The 14,762-nt window shown below is 42.0% G+C and overlaps 1 protein-coding gene across 22 annotated transcripts in view; it reads left to right on the forward strand.

Annotated features, from left to right (window-relative positions):
- The window catches only part of Tenm4 (teneurin transmembrane protein 4), a 2,842,490-nt gene that overhangs the window by 2,646,453 nt on the left and 181,275 nt on the right, over positions 1-14,762 (forward strand). For all 22 annotated transcript variants that reach the window (XM_048789141.1, XM_048789145.1, XM_048789157.1 and 19 more), the window contains one exon: positions 11,473-11,643. In XM_048789141.1, coding sequence (XP_048645098.1) covers positions 11,473-11,643 — 171 coding nt within the window. The remainder of the gene's footprint in view (positions 1-11,472; positions 11,644-14,762) is intronic.

The raw sequence follows: 14,762 nt of genomic DNA on the forward strand, positions 1-14,762 counted from the left end.
GCTCTCACCCCTCCAGGCACCTGGAAATCCCCAGAGATCTTTAAACCCTCTTAAATGCAGCAGCCAAAGGCCATCCCTGGATGCAGGGATTTCAGGTAATCTGGGATTAAGTAGGGGGGGATGCTCCGTCTCCCCCTCTCAGGCTTAAAATGGTGGGAGCCTCCACGGAGCCTGTCCACAGCATTGTGTCCTGGGCTGCCTGGGACAAGCAAAGCCCCATAAGCTGCATCACTGCCTTGGAGTCATCCAGAGTTTCGTGGACAGCCAGATGTGTATGGAGCCCCTGGCAATGCCAAGCAGATGACAAACACGTGGTCCTGAACTTTAAACCTTAGCCCTGTGGGATCCTGAAGGAGAGAGCAATTCATTCTAACCAGGAAGATCAGATAAAGCTTCCGCGAGGCATGGAGCTTGTAAATCAAGTCAGATATTGAAACAGAAGACAGGAATGGCTTTCTGAAAGATGGAGCAGCCTACACAAAGGCAGAGGATGGCAGATAGAAATATTGGTAATTTCAGGCACCTGTGCCAGAAGAGTGAACAGTAAAATGTCCATTTGTTCGTTTCCTTCTCTCTGGGCCTCAGACTCCATTTTACTGAAGGCTTCTGAATATAGAACTGCAGAAATCCTAGTGAGCAGGTGGACCCTGGCTGCCCACCCCTTCAGGAGACAGGCTGTACTGGGCAAACGCATCATAAATCCCTTGCTTCTGTGTTAGCCTTTTCCATCCACTGATCCTTCCCAGCAGTCTCTGCATGTAAGAGAATTAGTCATTACATTGCCAGAGATGGAAACTGAGCTCTTTCCAGCTCAACAATGCATTCAGATGGAATGGCTGACCCTGTATAGACCAGGTGTGGCTCTACCCCTCAGAGCCTTCCTATCCCTGGGCCCTGTTCCTGAGACTCAGATCCAACACGAGGCTTTTGCCATCCTATCTGGGCTTTCCTCTGCTCCTACTCAGAGAAGGCAGCTCACAGGAATTGAGAGCTTGCCTCATGCTACACTGTTCTGCGTGTGACATACATTTCTTCATTTAATCTTCTTATTAATATTATCCAATAAGTATTTGTCAAGTCCCAACCATGTGCAAGACACCAGCTTATTTTTACTTCCCTTTTAATAGATGAGAAACTGAAGCCCAAGAAAGTTAAGTCATTTGTCCAAAGCTGCAGCACAAGATGGAGCACTGCCAGCCTTGACCAGAGCCTGCCTTCATTCTGCAGCAGTCTGCTCTCTCCATAGCTGGGGAGCAAGAGGGCCTGAGCTGGTTCACGCCATCTGAACAGCTGAGAGGATAAGGAGAGAAACAGACTTATTTTCTTATGGAAGAAAAATTAAGGTCCATCTGTGCTGTGAGTGGGTATGGTTTACACCCAGAGTGTTTCAGGAGGCCTGGGTGATGCTGGAAGACCCATCCATACTGAGCACTAGCACCCTGTGGAATCTGGTGTCCTCCAGGCTTCATTGGGCATCAGTAGATTGTCACCAGTGTAACATTTCCCTTTGGAGAAAACCCTTCCTGCTGGTGTGTGGCAGGCGGATAGGTTTATTGTGCCCTTAAGCCCAGAGTTAAATTTTTTCACAGGCTCCAGTCATGGAGGAGAAAAAAATGCCAGGACCCTTAATTGTGGTGTGGGCTCATTTTATCATATTGTATCAAATTGGACCACTCTGTCCATCTCAAGACCTGTTCCTCTTGTCTGTGTCTCTGGGTCTGTGAGCACTCACACAATTCCACCCAGCTGTGCATGCAGAAAGGGTATTTGGATGGAGACAGAGTAGAAGGGGAAAAGAACTGTAAGTGAAAGTTTGGGGATAAGTAGCATTTTTCTTTTCCTGAAAATTGAAGTCTTTTCTTTGACCCTGTTGTTAACTTTTTCTGTCATTATCAGATCTATTAAATACTAGGGTACATACACCTCATTGTGTAGGTCTGAGACTGTTGATAGTCTACATAGGAGAAAAAATTTTTTTTGCAAGTGTCCATATATAAAATACAGCCTGAATTAAATTAATTCATTTAAGTGTTCATTCATTAACTATTAAGCAATGGAAATAATAATGTTTCATATTTTCAATGCATTTTATAATATATAAAGAACCTTCTTTAAATTTAATCTGTACAAGAATCTGGAAGATGGTTTTCAATTATTTCCGTTTACACAGATGAAAAAACTGAGAGAGTGGTTAAGTAACTGACTTGCTGAGGCAAGTGGTATGGGCCAGAACTGGAGGCCTGGCTGTCTCTCCTACAGAACTCCACTGAATAGTAAGTCTGGCAGGGAAAACAGCAAGAGAGGGAGCATGAACAGAAATAGCATCCGGCCAGCACTTTTAGGATAGGTGGGAAATAATGGTAAGGGCCCAGGGCAGACAATACTTCTGGCTGGGAGTGATGGTGTGAGTCCTCGTGGAAGAGACCTGGAAGGATTGGCCATTAGCTTCTCTAAGAAATAGAGAAGCTAATGGCCATTCCAGGCAGAGGATACTAAGAGCAAAAGCATGGATCTGACCATGCAGATGTGTCAAGGGACAGAGAAATACACTCAGAGTGAGAGTCCTGAGTCAGGAGAGGTCATGTGGATCACCAGACACTGTGCTCAACGGTGTTGGAAATGCTCTTTTAAAATCATTTCTGCACTGAAGTGATGCTACCTCAAGTGTGTTCTCGGGGAAACTCTGCCAACGATATTTGAACAGGAAGACAGTTCCACATCATGGTGAGACTGGCCATGTTTTTTCCATCTTGGTCATTTCACAGTTCTTTATCTCATCAGAAGGTCACATCATGGAGTGGCTACCAGCAGACTCAGGTCAGTGTGGATCTGACTGGGATCTGATTTCATCTCTACCTCGTACTAAATGGAAACCTCAGGCAGATCAGTGAACCTCTTTTGTCTCTGTTTCCTCCTTCTGCAAATGAGGGTAAGGATACCTACCTTACAGCCTTCCTGAGGATCCAGTGACACTGTGACTCAGCACAGTGCTTGGCACAGTATAGCTTCCAGCTAACGACAGTAGCTGTTGCTTATGTTATTTATCATCATTGTCATTATCATGATCATTGTCTTCATGATGCCTGGAATTCTGTGCAGCCTTAACCTTCATAACCCAAAGATTGAACCAAACACAGGGGCTGTGTAACTCAGCAGCAGGGGACTCACATCTACTGAGTGTCTTGTGCTGTGTAGACAAAGGTAGGGAGGCAAGAGAACGTGGCGTGATCCCAAAGAATAGGGGACAAGAGAGCTATAAAGGGTAAAGAAGAGACAGCAAGAACTCTGCTGTGAGATTTTAAAGTGCTCCTTCAAAATGCTTCTCATTATGGAGAAATATTATCCCAGGTTACTAATCCGCATGGCAGATTCCATGTTAAGCTGTCTTCCCTCATTCTCCTCACCAAAGTGAATGATCCAGAGGGAAAAGGTCTATCTTAATAATATACACACAAATTAAAACTCCATTTGAGGTACAATGAGGATGCCTCCTGATTGACTTTGACCATGGGAAAAAATCAGTTACATGGTCGGTGTGCCAAAGGAAATCAGGAAATGGAAATGTCACTGTAGGGCGGAGCTAGAGTATGTGTTCTAGTAACTATGGAAATGGAACATAGCAACAGGCATCTTTTCCTTCTGTGGGCTGTCAAGATTCACCAACCCCAAAGTTTTTCTTCTGCCCCATTCGATCTTTAGTACAGGAAAAGGAAGGGATGCCACATCATAGAGGCTGATCTTGCCTCAGTTGAGACACCTTTATGCAGAGATGCCTTAGTTAACCATCTGATGAGTGTCCACACTTAGGTCCAAGTGACACAATGAAAGGAATCTAGCTATGCTGAGTGTCTGCCAGCATCCCTGCCTTGGGAAATGACAGGCACTCCCCAGATCTGGAGCTGTCATGTTGTGCTACCTAAAGGGCAGTTGGGACAAGCAGGCTGTCCTTGGATCTCTTCGATGCCTGAATCAATAATGAAGGCTTGAATATAAAGAGAAGCCTGTGGCCTTCCCTAGCATTAGCCACGTCCTCTCTGTGGGTCATTCCCTGAAAGTCTATTCCCTCGTCAATGATCTTATCTAAAAAAAAAAAAAAAAAAAAAAAAAAAAAACTCAGGAATGAATGTAAACCTGTGTTTCTTTGGCAATAGTATGAGAGGATTTTAGGGTTCAGAGTCACTGAGACCTGCTCTGGGATGGCGGTGTTGCTATGATTAGTGGTGCATTTGTAGATAATTCCAGGGCCCTGGTTTTCTAGAGATACAGAATTCAATTATTAATGTCTACTTTGTAGCTCTGTTTTGAGACCCCTAATCTATAAAATGGGGTTACTAAGAGCATCCATCTTAGAGAGCTAAATGACATAATGAAAGTGACTCCTTCAGCATTATATCATACACAGGCCAAAGTTTTCATAGGTGAGAACTGTTGTCTTGATACTGATCCTCAGGGCGTCTGTCTCCTCCCTTTCTTCTTCACTCCTCTGGACCAGATGCTGGAGGGTAGAAATGGAAGGAATAATCCTCATGACAGCCTCATGTGGCCTGTCCTGTGGGTTGTTCCCCTTATCTTAGGCCATGAGATGGCTCCCTCCATCTGGGAAACAGTGCCTGATGTAAGGACAACCAACAAGGAGGATTCCTCCTCTTACAGGATTTTCTGCTGTTACAAAAGGACAGAGTCATTTCGTGGCAAGAGCTCAGAACTAAGGGTCTAAAGATATGGGCTCTGCTCAGTCCCAGGTCCTGTCACAGGCACTGACCAATCTGGGTGGTCTCCATCCTGAAGGCTGATGCTGCCCCCAGACAAGTTGCTTACATGGTTTTGGTTGTAGCAACCAGGATATGACAAAGTGGGGCTCCATACTTTGTCCTCAAGAGGAAAGTCCCTTACAACTGTCTCAAAAGAGCAAATCTGCCCATGGTATCAGCCACAGTTTTTCCTTACTTTCCTTTTTTTTTTTTTTTTTAATTTGTTTTGGAACCATTCAGATCTGGTTCCAGTGCAGCTTGAATCACTTCCTATCTGTGTGTCTCTGACCAAGTCTCAGAACCTCTCTGAACTTCCAGTTTTCTTACTTGTTATACCAGTTTCTCAAGGTTTACCTAAGGATTGAATGAGATAGTGCACATAAGTCCTCATGTCTAATGTCACATGCACATGGCACGTGCCCAAAGTTAGGTCTTCTTCCTTCTGCCCAGCATCCTTCTCTTCCACCTCTCTAGTCTGAGACAGTGGTAGAACTTCCTTTTTAATGTAAACAGTGCTTTTGGAAACTAGAGGATAAAATTTATCCAGAACCCTACACAATAGGTAATTCAAAACCTGTTGTGATTTTCATATATCTTTTTTCAAATTTATTTTTATTTTTTATTTTTCAGTTTTCGGTGGACACAACATATTTATTTTATTTTTATGTGGTGCTGAGGATCGAAACCAGTGCCCCGTGCATGCCATGCGAGCGTGTTACCACTTGAGCCACATCCACAGCCCTCATGTATCTTTTTACAAGTTTTTTTGTTTTGTTTTGTTTTTCATATATGTATCTGATTCTACAGAAATGTGGTCAGGAAAAACATGCAATTTTGTGTTCTACTTCCCCTCCCCCTTAACATTATATCTTAAGATTTCCCTCATTGCTGGTTGTCATAGTTATTTTTGATAATGATTGCCTTGTATTCCATCCAGTACCTGTACCATAATTTATCTAAGTTCTGCTATTTTTAGACATCTAGGTTGCTTCCAGTTTTTTCCTATTACACTGCAGTATACCTCTTTGTTCACAGCATTTGGGCGGCAGGTTTCCGGGGATTGAACCCATGTGTGTTAAACCACTGAAAAACATTCCTAGCTCTTTTGTTATATTTTATCTACAGACAGGGTCTCACTGAGTTGCTCAGTACCTCACTAAGTTGCTGAGGCTGTCTTTGAACTTGGGATCCTCCTACCTTGCCCCACTCACCCACCAAGCCACTGGGATTACAGGCATGCGCCACTGCACCCAGCTTGTTCATAGCATCTTGGTCTGAAACTTCTGAATGTTGTGGATTTGTAGCAAAACCAGGAATATAACCTTGGAAATGAAAATCTGTTGTTGTTCTTGCTGTTGTTTCCCCTGCTAGATGACATAAGTCAAAAGAGCCCATTGATTTGAATTTTATACCAATGACTTTATTTTAAAATAAACCAAAAGTCGCCAAAATCAAAGCATTTAATATACACAGGAAAGTGGGTAGCTGTATGGCTGGATTGGGTCCCACTGCCTTTTGAAACCCAAAGTGCCATTTGAGTCAACAATTCTTTATGGGCACAGTTATCCCTGGTCACTCCCTGGCGCTGTTAGCGTACTCACGCACTGTGTTCTGCCCTGTGCTTGATTTTGGAAGAGATGCCCACACTCTGACAGCAGGAACTCTCCTGTTCTCATTGGCCACTCCTGCATAAAGACTTTGTTAATTGCCTCCTGCTGGTTGGGTTCTCTGGGGAACCTTCAAGGTCTGCACATCTATGGAGCATTTTCTAAAAATGTCAGGTTAGAGCTTGCACTTTCTGAGCCATCTCTCATGTCTTGCTGGGTAGGAAAAGGCAACAGGAAAATGTCAGACTGACCAGAGCCAGGGAATCAGAACTTCCGCCATCCTGGCTGCTGGCTTTTAGAACTCATTAACATTTCTGTGTGGGTGATCCTGTGGACCTCTACCTTTCCACAGCCTCTTTCTGAACTCCTTAGCATCTCTTCACCTTTTCATTGAGTTACAAAGTAGTCTAATGGGAAAACCAGGATCAGGTTTCTTATGTAGGTCACTTTCAATGTACTGAGCAGAGTTTTGCACCATAGTTATAAATACACACAGCAGGGTGTAATTTAGATAATCCTGTGATGTACACGGGTGGTTACCATTAATTCTTCAGAGAATAAGGAATACAGTAATTATAATTTATATTGTTTCAGTAGTTTGTTCCATCCTTTTCAGGCTAGGGAGAAACATGTCTTTCTTTTTCTTCACCATTCCTTTCTTCCTTCAATCCTTCCTTCCTTCCTTTCTTTTAAATCCATGGCTATTACTTCCAAATCACTTGGCTAACATGCATTTACTGCTCTACACAGCTTTAAATGAGGGCTATTGTGGGCCAGGGAATATTTATTATAACCACCTCCCCCACAACATTTATTTTAGCCTAAATTTGTTTATATTATATTCAGCCTTTTCATTGCCCATATTTTATCTTCTCTTTAAAGTAAATATAGAAAAGAGGTGATGTGGTTTGGGAACTTGTCTCACACTTATATCGGCTCTGTGGTGTTGAGTAACTTCATTTACCTCTCTGAGTAAATCAGAGTATATCACTATAACTCAATTTCTTTTCTAGTTCCATCATATATATATTCCCACTAATAATTTTCAACCTACTTTCATAAGAGGATGAAATTGAATAGTATAAATAAAGTATTTGGCATGTAGTGTGCACTGAAATGAGGAAAATTTTTGTGTTGGCATTATCATTTAGATGACTGTCATGGATGGAGTGGTCACTTGAGCTTGCTATTCAAAGGACAGTCTCTGGCTGAGTGTATGTCTGTCCTTTGGAAAGATGAGTGCAAAGCAGACTATTTCCCTTTCTCTCTTGCCCTTGCCTATCACCCAAGACTATAAAACTAACTACCTGCCAAACAACACAATGAAAGAATCAAGAGGTCACAACAATGACTTATATTTAAGATCCTGGATCACAGACAAAAGGTCTCTCTTATTTTGGCTTTAAGATAACGTTGCTGGTTGAACTTGAACTTCATATCTCTTAATCTCTGCCTCATCTGACTCTTGTCTCTAATTATCACCTGCCAGCACGCCATTTCTCAGTCCAATCTAGGTGACCCTGGGTTCCTTTCCCAACCATGCAGCCTCCAAATTACTTCTGGATGGCCAAGTCACCTGGAGTCAGACTCAGTTGGAGTTGGAGACAGAGCTTTGCTTTCTCATGTGGCTTTCAGGAATGCACAGGTCACAGAAACACCCCCTACCCACCCCAGCCTCACAATTGTATGGGCCAGTATGATTGCAGTGGGTAAAAAGTTGAGAGGAAAGGGCACTAATGTTCACCTCCTCCCCCATCCCCACCCCCACCCCTGGGATCCAAGCCTAGGAACCGTGTTCACCTGCAACACTTCTTTCCCCTCAGTGTGTGTGTGTGTGTGTGTGTGTGTGTGTGTGTGTGTGTGTTTTCAAGGAAGGACTCACTCTGCATCTTCTTGAAAAGAAGAGAAAGTTCTAACAATAAAAATGTTTCTCTTCACAGAGCTGTGAGAGTTCTATTCATTCTGGGATTAGTTAATTCTCATGACCTTTTAACAAGACAGCACTTTTGCACACTTAGATGAGATAATTGATTCTAATGGGGGAAGAAGCGCTGCTCATTTAACTGCATGTATCTGAGTTGTCTGCAGTTCAAACAAGTTCTCCATTACCTTTGGAGTTGCCAATATATAGATTAAAACAGTAAGAAGGTAAGCAGAAATGTGAGCTAATTCAATCTTGGAAACAGAGTGCTCTCTCCTTCCAGGCAAGTGAACTGTTTTATTGTTATTATTGTCACCTCTCAGAGGAGTGGAGAGCAGTATGAAGCACCTTACAAGAACCTGGTACTTAAATCAGTGCTCAGTAAATGTCACCTACTATTGTCACTATTATTATCAACAGCACCAATGTAGAGGTCAGAAAACATGACAATCACACATATGTGCAGTTTGCAAAGCACTTTTGCCACATGGTACTTCACTGATAGCAACTGTCTTTTGCAATATTAGTATCCCATTTCTCAGTTTGGATACCTTGACTACAATTCAAAACCAGTTTTCTTACCTCTGGTCCCACTCCACAGTAACCAAAGGGAAAGCAAAGGGTTGATCTCATGACCATTGCTGGGTACGGCCTCCTGACTAAGTCAAACATGTGTGTGTCCCCTGGATGGCTTGTGTTTGGACCTGAAGTCAGAAGCATGTGCTATATGCTCTAGGCACTCTATGGTTTTTTTGTCTTGAAGGCAGTCACACACTCCCTCAGAACCACCATCTGTGACATCTTCCATAACCTGGGGCCAGGAGCCACAGCTGCTTCTCCCTCAAGGATCCCATGTTGCTACCTAAAAAGAAGTAAAAGTCTGGAGGCCGTTGACATGTTGAAGGAGCAGTCTTTCTAATTAATGCCTGCCTTGCTAGACGTAAGTAGGGAGGGGCAGTGCAGCTAAGTAGGTGGCACCTGGGCCTCCATGCCAGAAAGACTAGTGGTCTGTGTTTGGGGGATTTGAGCAGCTTGAGATTCTCGTCTAGTCTCTGTCACTTGCTAGCCATTTCACCTTGCATACATCATTTGGTCTTGTTGTGCCTTGATTTCTTCATCTGTAAAATGGGGTTATTAATACCCTTCAGGATTGTCATGAGAGTTAAAGGAAATGTTGCTTTTAATACTCTTAACACAATGTGTAGTACATGGGGAGCACTCATAAACAATAGTTTTATGATTGTCATAATTTCAACTAACCTGAGTTTTTAGATTAATTTATTTATTACTAAGACATAATATCTGTACATCTTTATGGGGCACAAGATGATAATTCAGTATACATGTATACAAATGAATAATGTTCAAATCGGGGTAATATGCATTTCCCATCTCCTCAGGCATTCATCATTTTGTGTACTGGGAGATTTTGCCTTCTGAATTTTAATGTTCACCTCTGTAAACTGGGTCTAGTGGGGCTGCCACGAGGATTAGACATAATATATATATGTTACCTGGCATGCTCCCTGTCCCATTGCAGGACCTCAACAAGTGCAATTACTATGGCCTTCATCTCTCTGTGGATCTTCTCTGCATTCCTGAGGCCCTCCTTCTGGATCAGCCACCTCCTCCTCTGGGCCTTATCCTTCTCAATAGACTTTGTTATCTGTCTGTCTTCCCTCCTTTCCTATGAGCTCATGGAAAACAGGGATGGTCTGATTCAATGCCATCTCTGTAGGTTGCTTCCAGATCTTTCCTATTACACTGCTGGCCATAGAATGGGCTTTTAGAAAATGTTCATCATTGGAACAAAGGAGCAAAAGCTGCTCGCAGCACTTGGGCGGAAGGGTTGGGAGACTTGAGTGTTTCCTCCATGGGAAATTGGTGTAGGCCTCTTGAAAGTGGTGAGTCTGGATGAGTCTTTAATTCAAAAGTGGGATTTAGGTAGATACTTTATACTAGATCACAAACTTTTTGAAAACAGGCTTCCTAGCCCTTTCAGGCGTTGTGTCTCAAACAATATTTATGCTTTGATTTCTCGTGGTTTCTTTTAGATTGTTGTATGAGACTGTTTGCAATTGCTACACTGGAAAATGTTTTTTAAACAGAGATGCATACACATGGTACACAATGAAAAGGTACAAAAGATACATGGTGAAAAGCAAGTCTCCCTCCTCCCCTGACCATACAGCTTTTTCCTTCAGAGGACATACCCACTGTTATGACTATCTTTCATTTCCTTTTTGAAATATTCTATACAAATGCAGAAATTTATTTTTAACTCAAAGGTAGTTTGTCAAATACAGTCATCTTACATTATAGTTTTCCTTCCAGAAAAATATATTAAAAGCTTTTTCATTCTCCTGTATGGTTACACTATTTTGTTGTAGATAATAGCTTATCTAGCCCCTATCAATGATTGGTTTATAACATTTTGCTATAACAAGTTATACTGTGGTGAATAGCCTTATATGCACACCATTTAGTATACGTGTGAGTATACAGGTGAAATTTCTAGAATTGGAAACTTTAAGTTCCAAGGTAAAGAGTGTATATATTTTAAATTTGATAGATTTATCAAATACCAGTTTATGCTCACATTAGCAAAGTATGAGAGTACTTGCTTCCCATTCTCTGCCAATATAGTGTATTTTCAGCCCTCTTTATCTTTGCCAAACCATATGTGGAAAGTAATATTTCAGAGTTTAACTTACATCTCTTTCACCATGAGTAATGTCAAGAATCTTTTCCTATGATGCAGAGTCACTGGTATTTCTTATTCTGTAAACTGTCTGTTCATATCCTATGCCTATTTTCCAACTGGGTTGTTTGATTTTGCTTATTATTGTGAAAGTTATTTTTCCATTAAGGAAATTAACTCTTTGTGATACAAATTGTAATTTTTCCCTCTAGATTGTTATTTATCTTTTGAAGCAAAAGGCCAAGACCTCCTGAAACTCCCCGTCCTGGCTCAACCAGACCGTGAGCCCCTCGAGGGCAGGGTCAAGCCTTAATCATCTGTGTCTCCATTCCCCTGTGCAGGGCCTGGCACTGTAAGAGCCCCTTTCCTGGGCTTTTGTTGAACTGAACTGAATGTCTGTGTTCCCCACCCATCCCCCACTCCCCTTATGGCTTTGGAGCTCCATTTCCACCTCCAGCAGAAAAAGATGACTTTTCTCATTGCTCACCACAGCCATGCACCTGTTTGGCCTAAACTGGCACCTGCAGCCGATGGAGGGGCAGATGTATGAGATCACGGAGGACACAGCCAGCAGTTGGCCTGTGCCAACGGACGTCTCCCTGTATCCCTCAGGGGGCACTGGCTTAGAGACCCCTGACAGGAAAGGCAAAGGAGCCACAGAAGGTAGGGTTGCTGCGTTGTCCGTGTTGTGAGTCCTCTGTGTCTGCCTTTGAACCAAGGAGACCTCCATCATGCACGTCCTGTGCCTGGCTCACAGCTCCATGCTCTAGCGCTTCCTCCATCCCTCTGCACTCCACGCCGGCTGCCAGTCCACCTGTGTCTTCATTGCAGTTCCTTGTCACTATGAGCTCAGAGTGTGCTCTGGCAGGGTTCATGGTGCTCAGTGATATCCCATCCCACGCCTCAAGGGGAGCATCATGGGTGTTCACACTGCTGGGGTGGCCATCTTTGTGTGGGGTCAAGACAAGCTCTTCTGGGGAAATCTCATGGGCTGAATGGACATCTGCAGGGGTGGGGTGTGGTGAGGGGGTTAGATAATGTGTTATAATGGGAAGGTTTTTGGATCTCGTGTTTTAATGATAACACTACTTCAGGTGTCTAGCATTTACCAGCCATGTGACCATGAGCAAGCTACTTAGTTTTCCTGAGCTCCACTTTCTTCATCTGCAATAACAATAATCATTAATATTTGCATAGTATGTTTGTTTCAAAGTTGTTTTTTTTAATCAAGATTATTTCATATTTAATCCTCACGGAAACCCTGTGAGGAAAGTATAATAATTTTTGCCCATTCTAGATGCAAAAACTAAGAATTGTGTTAATTGACTTAATCAGAGTCCCATAGCCAATAGATGGTGGAGCCTGGACTATGATCCCAGGGTTCTTGTCCTCTGTATAATCTTTCTTACCTGACCCCACCCCACAGTTACAGGATCCCAAAAGAGGGTGGATGTGAAATCCTATGGCATAATAAAACACGAATATTTCTTTCAATGACAAAAATGGTGGTGGCATTTGGATTTTGGCATTTTTTAATGGGAATCCATAAGCCCATGTTCCGAATGTCTTAGAGATCTTTCCAACATGCCATAGACATACGTTCTTTCAATGTTAGCCAAGAGCAGTGCAGACTCACCGAAATTGGCACCAAGAAAGTTGTCTGAGCTCACAAGTCAGAATGGTGTCATTCTGGGCAATATACGCATCCCTTTTTCTGCATCTGCTGTGACCTGCATTATCTTTCTAGTTTTCTTCATAAAGTAGCTATAGCTAGACTTCACTGCTCACATCTTTCCTCTCATCTCTGTGAACTTAGAAGTCATGTCTTCTGAGCCTCTCTATTCTTTCAAGGATTTGTATTCCAGCCATTAGTTTGGTTAATAGAGTGGCATATTCTTGGTCACAGTATCTACTTATGACCTTTGAAATGATGATCTTGAAGTCCAAAGTCAATTCTTGACCTATGGTCATCATCAAGGGAAGTAAAAACTGGGCACATTTCCAAAGAGCTAAACTAGAACCCCTGCCCAGTGTTTTGAGGGCAAAGCTAATCTCTTTTGTAAAGGTTTTAAGACTTAAAACACTGCAAAATTTACATTTTTTTGTCCTTAATAGAATATGGAAGGAGATAGTATGACTGAGGCCATTGAAACTGCTTTGGGTTAGGAGTCAGGAGCCCTGAGTTACAGTCTAATTGTTGCTACTGATCTGTGGTACAACCTTAAGCAAATCCCCTGAACAGATGTTCTGGGCTTCATTTCCCTCCTCTTCAAAAGAATATTGAACTAGATTTTTCTATAAGGTGCATTGAAATTTGCAACTTCTGCATATGAAATTAGTAATAGAATCACCATATGATTAGCTCATGGCTCTACAGAATTTTTTTTTCCAAGATGGCCCTGTCCATGGTCCTGCATGTTGGCTTGTGATGCTAATATTAGTTTATAGTGTCAGGTGGCTTCAGTGAATAGCATAAAGGGAAGAGTGTTTTTAGATGAGCATGTTAAAAACATAGATTTAAAATATGCTTCACCCTCAAGAAATTGGCTGAGGCTCTCACTTAACAAAATGTGTTTTCTTCTTTCCATGATCTCTAACAGACATTCTTTAAACAGGAGTTAGATCTATCTGAAATCTCCCACTCTAATGAAATTAGTTTGTGGGTTGTTTCAGTTTTGTTTAGTTTTTCCCAAGGAGCAGGAGGTGCAGATAAGAGGCAACACAAAATTGCACAGGCTTATTGGTTTATTTTAATTGGAGTATTTTTGCTTAAAGGGATTATCTGTCATTACTGATGCAAATAGAAATCCTGTTTACCAACTCCTTAAATGCAGTGCAGTGCTGGAAAGTGGTCAGCATCAGAAGCAATTACTGTGATGTAAAATATATCATTCTAGAAAACAGAGGACAAAGCTTCCTATAGTTTATGTGAGACCACATGGTTCTTAAGGTTTGTGCCCTGGTCAAACCAATGTCTACTCAGTTTATGTTTTTAATTGTGATGCTAAAACTCTAGTTCCTTAGACATATCCCAAGGGGGAAAGTCTTTAACTCTGAACTAAGTGCATATTTCTTATCCCTTCTGAGGGTATCAGAGAAGAGAGCTGATTCCAGAATTAAGATTAGAGTTCCTGCTGCACAGTGCAGGGGAAGCAGTGTAGTGTGATGGAAGATAAATACTCCGGAGCCTCGACGTCCAGGATGTGATTCTTGACCCTGCTTTTTATTGGTTCCGTTAACTCTTGCCAGTTACTCCATATCCCTTGGCCTTAGTTTTGTCATCTGTAGAGCAAGGTTGACAACACTTTTGCTTTCAAAGCCTAGCAGTAAAGACGCATTCAGCAAACGTTCGTTCCTCTTTTCTTGTCTGTTCGAATCCCCAGCCATTCTCTCTTGGGTATTAAAATCCAGACTAATTAACATTTACCCCCAACAGATCCTCAAAGGGTTTGGGGTATTTTTAAATATTTTTAAAGGATATATATTTTTAAATTATACAAATTAAATATATGATAATCCCATATCGTGTTTTTCATGTCTTTGAGAGTAACATCAAACTACAATTCATCCTATATTTTCAAAGCAGCTGTAACAATTTCAGGGTTGTCATAGGACAGAAACCAAATACAGCAGCTTTTCAAAGCAAAGCCACAAGAACTTGTGTTATGCATTAATGGGGAAGGGGGGAAAAAGCATTGAATAAACAAGCATTTCTGATGGTTGAATTGGTGGGCTAGGGATAGCATTTTCTTCTTTCTACAATGAAATCAAAATTGCCCATC

This window comes from Marmota marmota, unplaced genomic scaffold, assembly GCF_001458135.2.
Source record: "Marmota marmota marmota unplaced genomic scaffold, marMar, whole genome shotgun sequence".
NCBI classification, from domain to species: domain Eukaryota; kingdom Metazoa; phylum Chordata; class Mammalia; order Rodentia; family Sciuridae; genus Marmota; species Marmota marmota.